Source organism: Zonotrichia albicollis, chromosome 5 (assembly GCF_047830755.1).
Source record: "Zonotrichia albicollis isolate bZonAlb1 chromosome 5, bZonAlb1.hap1, whole genome shotgun sequence".
NCBI lineage: Eukaryota > Metazoa > Chordata > Aves > Passeriformes > Passerellidae > Zonotrichia > Zonotrichia albicollis.
In genome coordinates this window covers 46,967,406-46,981,899 of record NC_133823.1, presented here as the reverse complement: position 1 = coordinate 46,981,899, position 14,494 = coordinate 46,967,406, and the positions used below count along the sequence as shown (strand labels likewise).

Below are 14,494 nucleotides of genomic sequence, written 5' to 3'. Positions count from 1 at the left end.
GTAAACTAATGTGTTTTGATTTTCTGTGAACTTTTCATTTCACTTCTTGGAGCTGCAGGTTCACACACTGAAAATATTATTGCTCTTGTTTTCTCATTGCAGAATGCAGTAATAGTGGCCTTGTCTTCAAAATCATGGGATGTAGAGACTGCAACAGAATTACTCCTGAGTAACTGAGCCATATAGAGAGAGCTGCTTCTGTAGTCCAGCTTGCCCCTTCTGGAGGAGCATCACCATCTGTTATTCCTAGGATTCTATATAGATTCTCTTTCAAAACTGGCACTCTTGCCTGATGATGCTATCTAGGCACTATTGGAGACTGAAAAAAAGCGCTCTGTAAATAAAGCTAATTAAACGTCTGTGTAAATTTAAAAAGGGGAAATACTTTAATTTTTTTTCTTACTAAATATTGTAAAAATTCTTTGAGCTCAGCTAAGATGATGGGGGAAAACAATGCCTACTTTAGTGTTTAGCAGTGTGACAAAGACTAGCAGGAACTTGCTTCAGGATTTTGATTTAGTAATTCAGAAAGCAACATTTTGAGTGTTAGTCATCAAAATTGTTGGTGCCACTCATCACAGTTATCTTACTGTTTTTAACATGGATCCTATGTGCCTGTGGATTGACCTATATTTGCATGCTTGTACTTAATAGACATATTAGGTAGGGTTGCTGAAGAGAGCACCATTGAAATACTCAATTGCTTTTGTAACTTTTCCTGCCAGACTTTCAAGTCTTACCCAAAGTTCCAAATGGTGACCTATTCAGAACCATTTTCTTTCTAGCTTATTAATTGGGAAACCTGATTCTCCTCTCCCTTACATCATACTGTTGATTATGTTTCATCATCTGTGGGTATTTTGTGTGCCATTGCAGTAGTCTAGGCTCCCCTTTAAAAATATATATTTTGAATTATCAGTAGTGATTTTCATCCATCATATTTTCTACACAATCATGTAAGGAGTATGCCTCAATACAGCACAAAAAGATGGAGCTGGTTTCATTTCCTTTTTTTTTGTCTTAAATAGCTGTAAAGTGTTCTTCAGTACACTTTGGATAATATGATTTCACAGGGTTTGAAGGAGGACACAGCTGATTCTCCAGTGTACTGAGAATGGAAAAAAAAATTTTTTGAGTACTTGATATGATGCAATCAGCTGTTTTTTTGCAGCAGTTTTCTAGCTTTATTTTGGGCTTCAGTTTAAGGATTGCTTACCAGGTACTTTAAAATTCATCCTTGCTTGCATTTTTTTCTGGTTAACACATGGAGGCTGTGTTGGTGTTTTTACTGTACATACTTCAAATGCACATAGAAGTAGAAGTGTGTTCTCAATTTAGCTTTTTTTTTGATTGATGTTTCTGATAAATGAGAACTGAAATCTTACCTTGGCTTGTACATACAGTCAGTCTTTTTATTTGTATTAAAATGACATTTCATCCTGAGTGCAAAAGCTTGAAAATTATTAGTCTTGCAACTTCAAACACTAGTACATCTATTTAAAGAGAGCTGTAATGTCATTGTGAATATGATGCTAACTTTTGAGAGTGTATCTGACAAGGAAGTTCAGAGAAATCCTGAGACTAGAAAGTGGGGATTGTGGATAATGGAGTACTGTATCAGTCATCTTTTCTATGACTCTTGTTTTGTTCTGGTTTGTTTTGGTTTTTTTCCTCCTAGGCTGTGGATTAATGGGGTGGGGAAATCTATGCCTGCTTGGGGTTTTTCTAGAGCTGTGAAGTACAAATTGAAATGGTTTTGCACTTCATGGTCTGTTTATAACTCATACTAGATGAAATCAGGAACATTATGGTATCTGTTAAATACCTGGAGCATAGCAGTAGGGGAACAGAACCAGAAAACAGAGCTGGCAAGACCTGGCTGGTTCTGGGGTGCTCCATGTACTGCTCTGTCAGATGTGTCCAAACTTAGAGCAGGGCACAGACAGTAAATACTTTGAACTCATATCAGTGCAATACTAAATGCATTTGCTTAGTCTTTATACTTACTGCTTTTTAAGGTGTAGTCAGTGATCAGTTTTCTTGGGTTTTCTTGAGTTAGTGTAAATCATTTGCAATGATGCCAAAGGAAGTGAGTTGTTTTGACTTTCCTTATATTTATTTATTTTTTTAACAAGAAGCTGCTACTGTTCAGCTGGTTTGCTAAGTGAAAACCAGGGACGGTAGGAAACTGGCAAAATGCTACTTGTGTTAATCTCAAGTTGCTGTCTTTTCTGTTATACAGGCTAAGAACTTCTTGATTACATCAACACCTTTTTTTTTTACCCTGGTGGTAAATATGAATTGCTGACTACTTTCCCTTGTTCTTCGCTGCTATTTATCAAAAGAAAGAACTTGGAAATCATTGTCGGGGACATAAAACTTCTCAGTACTGGGCTTCTGAACGTGTCTTTCCATAGAGCAGACTCCTGAGAACAGCAGGCTTCTGCAACAGTATGTAAAGTGATAAAGGAGGCCAGGGAAAGGGGAGAGGGGGAAAATAGGTTCTTAGGTGAGCACAGTCACCTCTGAAAGAATGCCCTGTTACGTTTTACTTCTCTCATGAAGTTACCTCATTTTCTTCTCTACTGCAGAACACTTGTCTCCCCCTTCCCCCTCTTATATAAATGTTGGATTCTGGATTTTGCCCTCCATCCATGTGCTCAGTAGCTTAATGCTAGCTCAGGTGCTGGCAGGAAGCTACTCAAGAGGTGAGCTGGGAAAGAAACATGACCCAGCATTAAGGAGACACCTTTGGTCTGAAGTCCCTCTGAATTTTGACATGTTACTCCTTTATAAGGAATGTTTTTGTATTCTTGGTAATTATCAGAGTTGAATATAGGGATAATGTTGTACAAGGTTAGTTTAACTGCAGCTGGGGCTGAGCCCTGGGCATTGTGCTGTTAGTGTTCAGCCTATCATTGTGAGCCATTGCACATGGCATGGCAGTTGTGTTGTGTTGTGTCACTGAGCACCGCTATATTCAGGGCCCTGTGCATTCCCAGACGGGAGTTGCTGTGCACCCACTCCAGCTGTGGGCTCGGGCTGCACGCTGACTGCTCCTTGCAACAACAACATGAAACATGGCTACAGTGGCTAAGTACAAATAAATCATGCTTTGTCTTCCTCTGTTGTGCCAGAAGATGGCTTGAAACAGTCATTTTGAAGTCCAAATGGCCCCATTTTTCTAAACAAGGTCTTGGTAATAACACAGATTACCGGAGCATTCGTTGGATTTCACTGCTGAACATTTTAACGTGCATCCAGCAGAGTGGTTTATCCTATCTTACCCAATTCCTCCAAGAGCAAAGTACAGCTTTGTTCAGAGGTAGAGAAATGCCCTTTCCTGTTGCCAAAAGCCTCCATTTTCCCATGAGTATCAAAATCCCTGACTGTATTCCACCCCCTTGCCAAATTCACAGCTTCCTCCCATTCCTTCTGTGAACAAACTGTGTTCTCAGTGTGACAAATTGGTGCATTTTGGAGACAAAAAAACCTTAGGAACATATCCTGGAACGATGCATCATTTAGTGCATTCTGCATACTCCAAACTTTTTTTTACTGTTTTGTTTAAAGCTTGCAACAGAGTACATGGGGCCTTGACTATAATTGGTTCGGTAGTATTTATGACCAATTAGGTACTACTGGTGTATGAATATGTCTTAGTTTTTTTCTAATTATCACTGTATTCAACTGTTTTCCATGTAAATTAGTATTGGAACACTGACATAAGGAATATAAAAACTTTTTTTGTTGTTGTCTGAAAGGAGGAATTAAATAGCCAGAAAGAATCTTACCTTGTAACACCAAATCTGCATTAGATGGTGTGGGTAACAGAGACGTTTAAACTATGCAAATTTAAGCCTAACAGCTGTGACTCAGACTAGGCACTTCAGAGCTTATGTCATTTGGGAAGGGAGAAGGGGAGTGGGGGGAAATCAAAACACAGATTCAAGTGAGTTCTTGTTTACTGCATTGGTCATGCACTGTGTTGGGAAGTTCTGTTTTTAGTGCAGGGGAAGTCCACTGTGCGTGTCCCTTGTTCCCTTCTGAAACATCACCAAAAGCTGGCTTAGACTTGGAGGCTTGCCTGCAGTGGGAAACGTTATTTAGCAAATCAATTGGTTTTACTTAAATGCTGATGAGCAGAGGCAATGAGAAGATGAGGTGTCCTCCCCTGCTCTGTTTTGTTGATGGAGCTGATGAGTGGGGACACTGATTTGTGACCAGGTGCTTAGTTTTGTATGGTTTTGATGAGCAGCTGGCTCAACAAGAGATAGCAAAAGTGCATTTCCTCAGCATCTGTTGCATCATGGAACTGAAGAATGAAAGTCAAGATGCTTGAAAGTCAAGCCTCTTCTGGGAAGACAAAATAGGTATTTTCAGTGTTACCATCCTTGTTTTCCAGGCACAGCTTTCTCCTAGGGCTAGGCAAAGGGGCAATCACTTCTTTCTTGCTAGTTTTCTTATCTGTTCCAAACCAATCTGTGAATGATGTAGGCAGCTCTTCCTGCTTGTGGTGTTTGTGTCATCAGCTGATTCATCATCAGACTCACAAGACCAACTGTCCTCAACGCATTTGGCTTCTGCCTTGGTTATTCCAGCTGCAGTGCTCTGTTGGCAGCAACCTGACTTTGGATTTGTTCTCACTGGACAAACCCTTGTGAATCATTTGCCCTGTACGGTGCTGTGCTGTTGGAGCTGTGCTGTTTCCTGCTTTGTAGGCATCAAACTGGCTCTGGGATCGCTCGTGGTGCTGAGCCCCTCAAGGATAATGGAAGTTCAGATCACGGCTCGACAGCCGAGGAAAGGTCCTGTGACAATGCTGTGCTTGTGTGGGGTGTGAGACTGCTGCTGCTGTGGTGCAGTGAATGAAGAAGGCTGCCATCATAGGAATGCTGATGTCAACTGCTGAAGAGCCCTGCTTTTCATTACCTTTTCCATCCTCTAGTCTGACTTTTCTAGTAAACAAATATTTACCTATAAGTACTGCAGGAGGTTGGTTCCTGAGCGCCAGACTTCCTGTGGAGGTGGAACAGGGGTGGGGAGGCTGGAATGCAGCATCAGTGTTTTTTTGTCTTGAAAATAAAAGCTACACAAACACTTTTGTAAACAAATGATTTTTTAAATAAACACACATTTTAAAAGATGTTGATTTTTCACTGGGAATGCTTAACAATAAATGCATGTTTCCCTGAAAACAGTTTTCATTTTATTTCTGGCATTTCAGATTGTTCTGAGATTACAGGGTCTACTCCTCCATGTCTGTAACAAGAGAGAAAAGAATGATCATTTTCATGGTGCAGATTAAAAACTTTTGACGAAGAAAGCTGTGTAAATAGAAGTTGTGTAATGGAAGCTTGTGTTATTTCAACCAGGACTGGCTCATGTGATGGCCTGACCATCCTGCACCACCTCTTGTCTCCTTTCAAAGGCTGCATCTGAAGAAACAAAGCCAGTAACACAGAGGAAAAGTTCTCTCTGGATTTCCCTGCACCGCTTACATTCATGTCATCTTTGTACATTTTAAACTGTACCTCAAACTGCAGTTGGTTCATGCACAGGGAGGTGACAGCCTGGTGGCCAATGGCACTGCCCTGCTGCTCAGCTCTAGAAGAATCTAGGAGGGATGATGACTATGGATTTACTACAACTTCACTTTTTTAACATTTGTCAACATTTGTTAAATTGAGTAAAGCAATTTAAAGCAGCAGCTGCACTGCTGAAGCAAGAAGCAGAGAGGTTGCTGTGGAGCTGCTTGTAATACTGTGCTTCAGATCTGCATCCCAGCTTCAGGTGTGTGTCTGTCCCTGAGCAAGGTTTGCAGGTTCCTGGGCAGGCTCTGCCAGCTGGGATGGTGCTGCAGTTTTATGGTGTAAGATGTTGTTTGGGTTTTCTGTTTAATTTTACTGTCATCAGGAGCTGTGTCGTATTGTGGTACCTCATTCTTTAAGAGGGGTGAGGGAGAGGGAGCACTCCCCAGTCCCTCTCCTGCAGGTCTTAGCCTGACATTAATTCAGAGTTTAAAAAAAGTACAATTTCCCCAGTTTGTGTAGTTAGACACTGACATGAGTAACTGAGAGCTGCTTTATACTGAAATATTTGTGAAGTTGTCCAACAGCCTTGTCATTTCTTCCAGCGCCCCAAAACTGGAAGCGAGTTCACAGCTGAAATGGACTGATGGTGCTTGCTAGCTTGACTTGTCCTGTACTTAGTTTTCTGTTTCAGTGGCTGTAATACTGACACATTTGGCTCTCAGACGGGTAACTGATACCTCCAATACAGCAAATCCAGGATTTTAAATTGTTTTTAAGGTCAAGTCTGGATCTGGAGCACCCGTGTCTGATATAATGTCAAATAAATTACATTGCTTCACTTAGTGGCTGCTTTGTGTTGAAATACATTAATTCTTTAGGTGGGTTATGACAGCCTGGTATAAAGGGCAATAAGCTGGGCTGGTGAGGAAAATATGGGGGCAGGGGGAGATGGGAGAGAATCTGTTTTGTGATGATGACACCTGAGCTACCAGAGCCCTTTAGCACCCCAAGTCCTCCATGTACAGCTGCCCTTGCTTGAAATGGTGTGGGGCACAGGCTTGTGGCCCTTGGACCTGCAGTGGGTGGGGAGAGGGACAGTGCCATGGTCTCTTCCCTTTGTCTTTCCCAAAAGCTCTTCTCACAATTGGCAATTTAAAAACATCATGATGGCGAACAGTTAAAGCTCCTGCTGACCCTGAGAGGTTTGGGAAGCTCCCTGCAGCTGAGCCACATTACTGTATCAGGGCAAAGCTGCCTGTCCCCGTTTTTATACTTCTGCCTCCTGCCCGGGTGCAGAGGTGGGGAGGAGGGTGCCTTTCTCAGAGGAACATTTTGCTGGTTATAGCCTCCTAAAATAGGAGCCAGTTATGCACCAAGACAGATTTTTGTTCAAAGGCAGAACTACTGGTGCCATTTCACACTGCAGTCAGTCATAACAAAGAGTGGGCACAGAAATCCTGTCATTGCCACAGCGTTAAATTTCCATCAACACAGGGCTGGAGAACAAACACCAGACACAAAGTGGGTTCCAGGAAGTGGTGGCCATCACATCTTCACCTTGCTGCAAGAAACTGTTGGGTGTGAAGTGGTTTATCTGTGTAGAAAGTGGCTTAAACCATCCAAAGCTGGCAGTGCAAATAGAATGAAAACATCTGATTTTCTTTTTTTTTTGCTGTTAAAGAGGCAAGAAACGAATTCTGTGTATGAACAATCTGGTGGAATGGGGGCTTGCTCACTCTTTGCTTGGCATGTGCGTTGCCCACTTTAGCTTATTCCACGTTCCAGTCCTTTAATGGTCTGAACCACATCAATAATACTGGGATAAAATGTCTCCAGGCCATGCTTATCAGGAGAGAGAACTATTTGGAAGAAAACATGTATGAACAAAATAGTTACCAAAAGTTCACTGGGTCAGACAATGCTGAGGGGGAGGGGAAAAAACAAAGCGCAAACCAACCCCAAACATTTCTTAAAAAACAAAGAGGGAAAGTAATTCTTTGTAATGTCTGTGTGCCATTCTTTTCACCTGTGAATGTTTCTCATCTGTGAGGAATTCAGGAAGGGGAGGTGCAGAGTCCTGAACCTGGGGAGGAAAAACCCCAGCACCAGTGCAAGCTGGGACAATTGTGGAGCAGCTTGGCAAGAAAAGACCTGGGGGTTTGGGATCTGGACCAAGCAGAACATGAGCCACCAACCTGTGCTCGTGGCAAGGGCAGCAAACGGGGCAGGATCCTGGGCTGCAGGAGGCAGAGTCAGCAGCAGGCTGAGGGAGATGATCCTGCCTCTCTGCACAGCCCCAGCCAGCAGCTAGGCCAGGCCCTGCTCTGTGGGGATGGGCTGGAGGGAGCCAGCTGTACTCAGGAGTACAGAGGGTCTGGGTCTGTTAGATGGGGCTGAAAAATAAGCAGAGAGACACAAAAGGAGCCACATCCTGCAAGTGTGAAATGACATAGCCCTATTAATAGCAAAAAGGTTAAAAATCCCACCATCAGCCCAGAAGAAGAAACAACCTGTTTTGGTTTAAAGCTGTGTTTTTGGAAAGAAAGCAGCTCTGCTTTCATCTTGGCCAACTGCTCGGGGCAGCTTCCAAACCCACCCTCATGAAAGAATGTGTGCAAGGGAAATGCTTAGAGCAGGAACCCTGCTCTGCTCCCCTGGCAGGTGCTGCAGCTCCCATGTGGCAGCAGGAAGGGGCTTGGACACAGCAGGGTACGTGGCCTTCTGGAAGAGAAACTCATTAGCATTTCAAGGCTAAAGAGTGACCAAATGAAAAATAGACTTGAGCTCTTGAGCTCTGAGGAAGTTGGCAAATCTGTGGTAGTAAATTTAACAGAAGGCCCCTATGCCTCTGATTGTAGCTCTGGGGATAGAGGTGCCCTCAAAAATGGCCAAACAGCCCCACATACCATGGTTCCATGGGAAAATGGTGTGCTGGTCAGACACAGCAGGTTGGAGGAAGTGTGGATGGAGCGAGGCAGGGGGGAAGACGCGGTGCCGCAGCACTGGCAGGGCCCATCTCCCTCTCCACAGGCACAGGAAAAGCTGCAGAGAGCAGGAGCCTAGAGCCTACCTGGGGGGGTGATGAGTCAAGGAGTGGATGCAGTGATGGGTGTCTTGCTGTGACCAGTCACCTACAAGGAATGTGATCTCAGGTTGGTATTAATTGGTTGGGAAAAAGTTTGGCCTGGAAATAGGAAAATTTTCCAATTTCCATTCATTTCTCCAGGGATTTACGTCTGGCTCTGTTTCCTATTTGGCATTTACACACATTGATACACTCTGAAGGATGATCTCACCAGGAAGGTATCTGTAACAGAGATACCACCACATCTACCTCAAACACACCAGGACTGCTGTGAATGCCACTATGATTTTCTATGTGCAGTCTGTGAGGGCTTGGGCTTTCCTACAGGTGTGGAAGCTACTAATTATTAAAAATACACTCAGAAATATAAAAAAATTCTGTATGGGTCACCTGTCATGTCTTGCAATAGTCCAGAGGAGACTGATGGTTCAGACCTCTGCCATCAGCATAAACCCATGTTGTTTCTGGTCTGGGGACAGAAACTAGGACACGCTGTGACTCTCCACTGCCTTGACAGCCACTGGACCCAACACCAAAGAAACAGCCATAATCACCTTCCATCTCATCCTTCAAGAGCTTTGGTGCATCAGTCAACACATCAATTCCTGCTTCCAGGGCAATGAGAGAATTAAATTCCTGAACAAAGAAGCAGAACATGTATTTCTTGTTCTGGAGCATGCCCAGCTTGCAGCATTACAAATACACATTTGAAATCTTGAGGCTGGCAGAGCTACAGGAGATGCTCAGTCTTCCAGAGTTATTTGGTCAGGCTTTTTGCCTGAGCTGGCACATTGCTGAGCTACACAGCTGCCAACATGACCTAAGTGAGTTACAAATAGGCTTGGATAACCTCTGTGCTCCCACTGAAAAGCAGGTGTCTCCTCATGGCTGTCCCTCCTCACCAACCAACACAAGACTCAACTGCACCATCCACTTGTGCTGCCCATGTGGAGGTCTTGTTTTTGCCGACTATGGGTAGAGCTGCACAGTTGGTGATGAGTCCCCAGGTTCAAAGCTGAATGGCTCCTAAGTCCCTTCTTGCCAAAGCTGCAGGGGTCACCACGAGGCTGACTTCCTCCTGCTGACCCAGCCTCTGCAGGCAGAGTCCTGGTTAAAGTGTCAGGAGCTTCCCCAGGCGGAGAGAAGATGCTCTGCTGCAAGTCAGAAAGGTCCTTCCAAGAGATGAATGGGAGGATTTGCTCCAAGGGTAGGACTGCCCGCTGCCTGGGCTCTGAGGAGCAGGCTCACACACCCTCCAGCACGTGTGGTGCTGAGAGCTGGGCTGCAGAGCTGCTCCCAGCAGGGTCTGTGTGTCTGTGGCTTTCTCAGTGAGGCAGCAGGAGCTCTGAATTGCCACAAGCCCTTGGCTGTGTTCTACTCATCTCTTTACAAGCAGGTGCACGTGCCAAAAACTTGCTCATTTCCTTTCAGACTGCAAAAAATAGGGCTGGGAAGCTCCCCCGAGTCAGAGATGTTCCCATTCTGAATCTAAAGTAGGGAGTGTGATTTGTAGCAGTCATCCTGTGGGTCACCACACTGACCTGGTGCTATGGAATCTCTGATGGAGTACTGGGTCATTCACCTGCTTTGGTCTCCCATTTAGAAATTAAAGGACATCCTGACTCAGGCTGTGCAGCAAGGAAGGGACAGGCTGTCAGCAACCACTTCTAAGTGCTGCTTCTGAGGATGTTCTGTCTTGCTTTCCGTCTTTGAGGAACTGAGGCAAATCAATCCACAGAATGTGTGGATTAAGAAGTCTTCAGGAATGGAAACTCCTGTTGGTCTTTGAAGTTTAAGAGTACTTTATAGTATTATTTGAGCTTCCTTCTGGCCATCTGAACACCCAGGGTACTCATCATCAGCATGATGATTCCCTCCTGTCAGAAATTCAAGCAGGGGAAGCCTTCAAGGGACACAAACTGCTGCTGTACAGGACTCTGCTCTCCCTGCTTTTGAACACCTTGCTGCTCCCTGTGCAAATCTGTTCTGTACCCAGACACAGTGCCCTGGGCTGAGCCCAGCCACTCTGTGACTAATGCTTGGTTATCAGCTCAGTGCACCTGCAGCCAGGCTGGCAAGCAGACTGCATAGCCCAGCTTCCCTAGTTTGGGCTGTTTCCCTGAGCACCAATTTGAGATTGGATTTTCAGGCACAAACAAAACTGATGCTAAAGACAAGAACCAAACACGCAGGCAAGAAAACCAAGACCCACATGGATGATTTCTTAAGAAGCAAGTTTCCTGTGTATTGCAAATGTTTGGTGATCCCAAATCTTGCTTTATCTTTGGAGAAAACAGTTCAGCTGTTACAGCCCCATCAGCTAACTTGACATTCAAGAGCCAGTCTGATGCTGAACTTGGTCCAACATTGTGAGCTAAGTATCTACCAGCTGGAAGCACATTTTAGACAATATTTTGTTATTTATCAGTTCTAAAACTTCATTCATCAGCATGTGCAGAAAAGGTTTGTAGTGCATGCTGTTTCTCCTGTTTAAGATTGCTCTAGACAACATTATTTTTTAATCCACAACAAATACTCAGTTTTGTTGAGTGGGAGGGGTTTAATTTAGTACATTACAAAGCCTGTCCTCAGAACAGCTTTCCTGTCTTACTGTGACTAAAGCTATGCATCAGAAGACAGAAAAAAACCAGAAATAAATATGTATCTGCTAAGAAACACAGCCAAACTTTTATGAAGATGGGAACTTAAAAGATGACAAGAACTTACCTCTAACTATGTAACTGAATGTGAAACCTCAGCACCTTTAAACCCTGCACTGGTAAAAAGCCATAAAGAATGGGTTTTATCAGGCTTCCCATTAATTGCACATTAACAAGTGAAGAAGTCTATGCATCAGTTTCCTTATTATAATGGGAAAATCCCCACTCTTATGTACAGTATTTGAAAACTGATGGATGGCCAAGCCACACACACACCTGCCACACCACCCCCCTTTCCTCTGAAATACTTTGCCTTCAGTTCCAGAGTTTTATACTCATTACTCTTTAACAGCTCTTCATTTTAAGGGCTCAGCAGCACTGGCAATGCATCAATTACATCTGTGTGAGAGTGGTGCTGAGCTCCCTGCCCTGGCTCTCCAGGCTGCCCCTGAGTGCTGTCAGTGCCCCCCAAGGCTGGGCAGCCCCCTTTGCAGAGGGAATGGGGCAGGCAGGGGCACTCTGGGCACAGCCCTGGCTGGGGCGAGCTCTGCAAAGAGCCACTGGGCACCCTCTGGTAGCTCTTGTGAGCTGCACTCTGGCTCAGCCTATTCTGTCCAGCATAATTAGCTAGTGAATGTACCAACTGACCACTAATAATCAGCATATGAAAATAACTCAAATGTCCACACTAAAAAAAAAAAAACAACAAAAAACAAACAGAAAAAAATCAATAGAATTCCATCTGGAGAAAGACAACTGAAAACCATGCTCTGACTATGGAGTGAAACTCCAGAAACCTCTTCTAACCTACATCATTCTGTTATGACTCATTGAGCAATGTGACATTGTAACTAATTAAAAACTGACCAAAGAAGATAAAAAGGAAAAAATACAATAATTATCCACTTCATAAAAAACAAAGCTTTTGGAAATAAATCTGAACTATTTCCAAGATTTGTCAAGTCCAGATTTCAGACTGTTAAAAGCACACCATTAAGTACCAGAACTCATTTCTACGAAAAAGCAAGTTTTTTTTTTTTTTTCTGGTAGCACCAGAAAACTTTGAACTAAAACATTTCAAAATTAGTTCAAACCAAAACACTCGAACTTTCATGAAACTGAAGTATTTGACCAGAGCACTAAAAAGAAACTGCATTACAATCAGTAAATCCACCTTGTGAAATTATTGCAGTTTTAGAAATCAAACCTCTGATAGATGTATAATTAAGTAATTTTATAATCTCTCTGTCAAAAGCATTCCAAATCCTTCAGGTCAAAGCACTGCAGGCTGCTTTGGAAGAGGAGCTGCTTTATGCACAAAGCCTCATTTTTGTTACAGAAGAAAAGTAACACGAGCTGTGCACACTTGCTCGGAGAGACCTCAGTCGTGTTGAAGAGCACACAACTGCACCCTGCCCATTCCAGGGGCACGAGCAATCCCCAGCTCATGCCACAGTACCCAGCTCTTCTGTGCGAGTCAAGGGATTTCCAAACAATTTGCAGAAGAGAAATGGGGAACTGAGGCAGAGGGAAGCAAAGCAGATTCCTCACTGTCACTCTGCCCACCAAGCCAACCCCCTTCACAAGACAAAGCACTCAAAACCGTAACTGTTTAACTACACCACTGGGTGCATTCCAGCTCCTTTGCTCTGCACAGCACTTCTGGCAATGTCCAAGCCCATGGACAGACACAGCAAGTAAGTTTTCTGTGAAATAAAAAAACAATTAGAAAAAGACTGCCATGTGACACCTAGAAGCGTTTATTTTATGCAACAAACTTAAATATGATCATGTGTACATAAAAGTGTACACTGTATCTATGCTGAACAATGCCAGGAAACATAATATTGATGCAACAATCTTCTAAAATAAACATTAAAAAATGAGCCTGGACAGGAAGACAAAATGCAAAACAGACTTACTTCCAATCAGCACAATGCTTAAAATTGAGAGCAATCCTAAACATTTCCAACTTTCCTTACAAAGCTGCCAAAGTCCAACTATTTTTAAAAACTGATTTTTTTTTTCTTTACATCAATAATAAAAATCTGGTGACAAACATTATAAAATCAAATGCTGGACTGTCTTTACTCCTTTAAAATTTAGAATATTCCAACAGAACCGCAGGAGTAAAAACACTTAAAAGTGATATATGTTTTTATAAAACAAACATCAATATGTACATTTATTGCAAATTATATTAAACTAAAATGGAGGGAAAATTAAAAAATGAAATCTCTACTTGCGAATTAATAACAATTTTAAGTGATTACTTTCCCACTCTGATAAAAATCAGAAAGCAACATTTATAAAATTGCCACCACATGACTTTTCATAGCAGGGAACTGAAATCTGTACATCTTATTTTTGCAGAAAAGTAGGCAGGCAGAAAGAATTATACATAAAACAGTCTCCAAAAGTAAAGCAAAAAAACTTTTTGTGATTTTTTGTTTTTCCTCTAGTCTTGTTTAAAATCCATTCAGTAGACTTCTACCTTTTCTGTGAAACATGGGAATACCTGGCTCTAGGATCATGAATTTTCAATGTCAGTGTAAGGACCTTCTCTGACTTCCTTTAAAAAAAAATGCAGCATGAAAGTTAATGGTGTAAATACACTTTTAAACTCCAGAATGCAGGAACTGGAACCAAGTGTTAAGCAATTTGCTTAATTATTGACTTTTCATAAAAAAAGTCTCTGGGGAAATAAGTACAGATGCTTTTAGCCTCTTTCTCAAGAGTTTCTGCTTTACATTTCCATTGAGAAGGATTAATTTCATGTGAAAGGGAAGCATAGTTTTCCTTCTGGTTTCAGAGCTGAAAGCTGTGTGTTTTGAAGTAATTTCAGTTCCTGTACAGGAAATTTCTGAATCCTAGTTTTTGCAGAAGCTTGGAGCATGCCTTTATTTGGCCTTCATTTCCTCCCTTTTCGAGCAAGTTTTCTTTTTACCTTTATGAGGGGAGAAAAGGAAATGAGTTAATTGTGAGGACATGGAAATCACAAGTGATTCTCTCTCAAAATCCTACCAAATATTGTTTAGATTTTAGCTTTTGCACTTCTCATACTGTGATTCTTCCAACTCCATCTTGTATTTTCTTAACAATTACATAATTAATTGAATACAACTGAACTTCCACATTGTACAGCACAACTTCCTGATAAACTTGAAACTACAAAACTTGAATTGTGCATTTTATAATTCCATACCAAGTAATGT

General features: G+C 42.5%; 2 protein-coding genes across 3 annotated transcripts in view; one reads left to right on the top strand and one right to left on the bottom strand.

Annotated features, from left to right (window-relative positions):
• UBE2K (ubiquitin conjugating enzyme E2 K) overlaps positions 1–6,376 on the top strand; it is a 44,326-nt gene extending 37,950 nt beyond the window's left edge. Inside the window, exon 7 of the mRNA XM_005490514.4 lies at positions 103–6,376. Coding sequence (XP_005490571.1) covers positions 103–177 — 75 coding nt within the window. The 3' untranslated portion in view covers positions 178–6,376. The remainder of the gene's footprint in view (positions 1–102) is intronic.
• Positions 6,377–13,016: 6,640 nt separating this feature from the next.
• The window catches only part of PDS5A (PDS5 cohesin associated factor A), a 77,257-nt gene continuing 75,779 nt past the window's right edge, over positions 13,017–14,494 (bottom strand). For both annotated transcript variants that reach the window (XM_074541587.1, XM_005490517.2), the window contains one exon: positions 13,017–14,226. In XM_074541587.1, the coding sequence (XP_074397688.1) occupies positions 14,191–14,226 (36 nt within the window). In that variant the 3' untranslated portion in view covers positions 13,017–14,190. The remainder of the gene's footprint in view (positions 14,227–14,494) is intronic.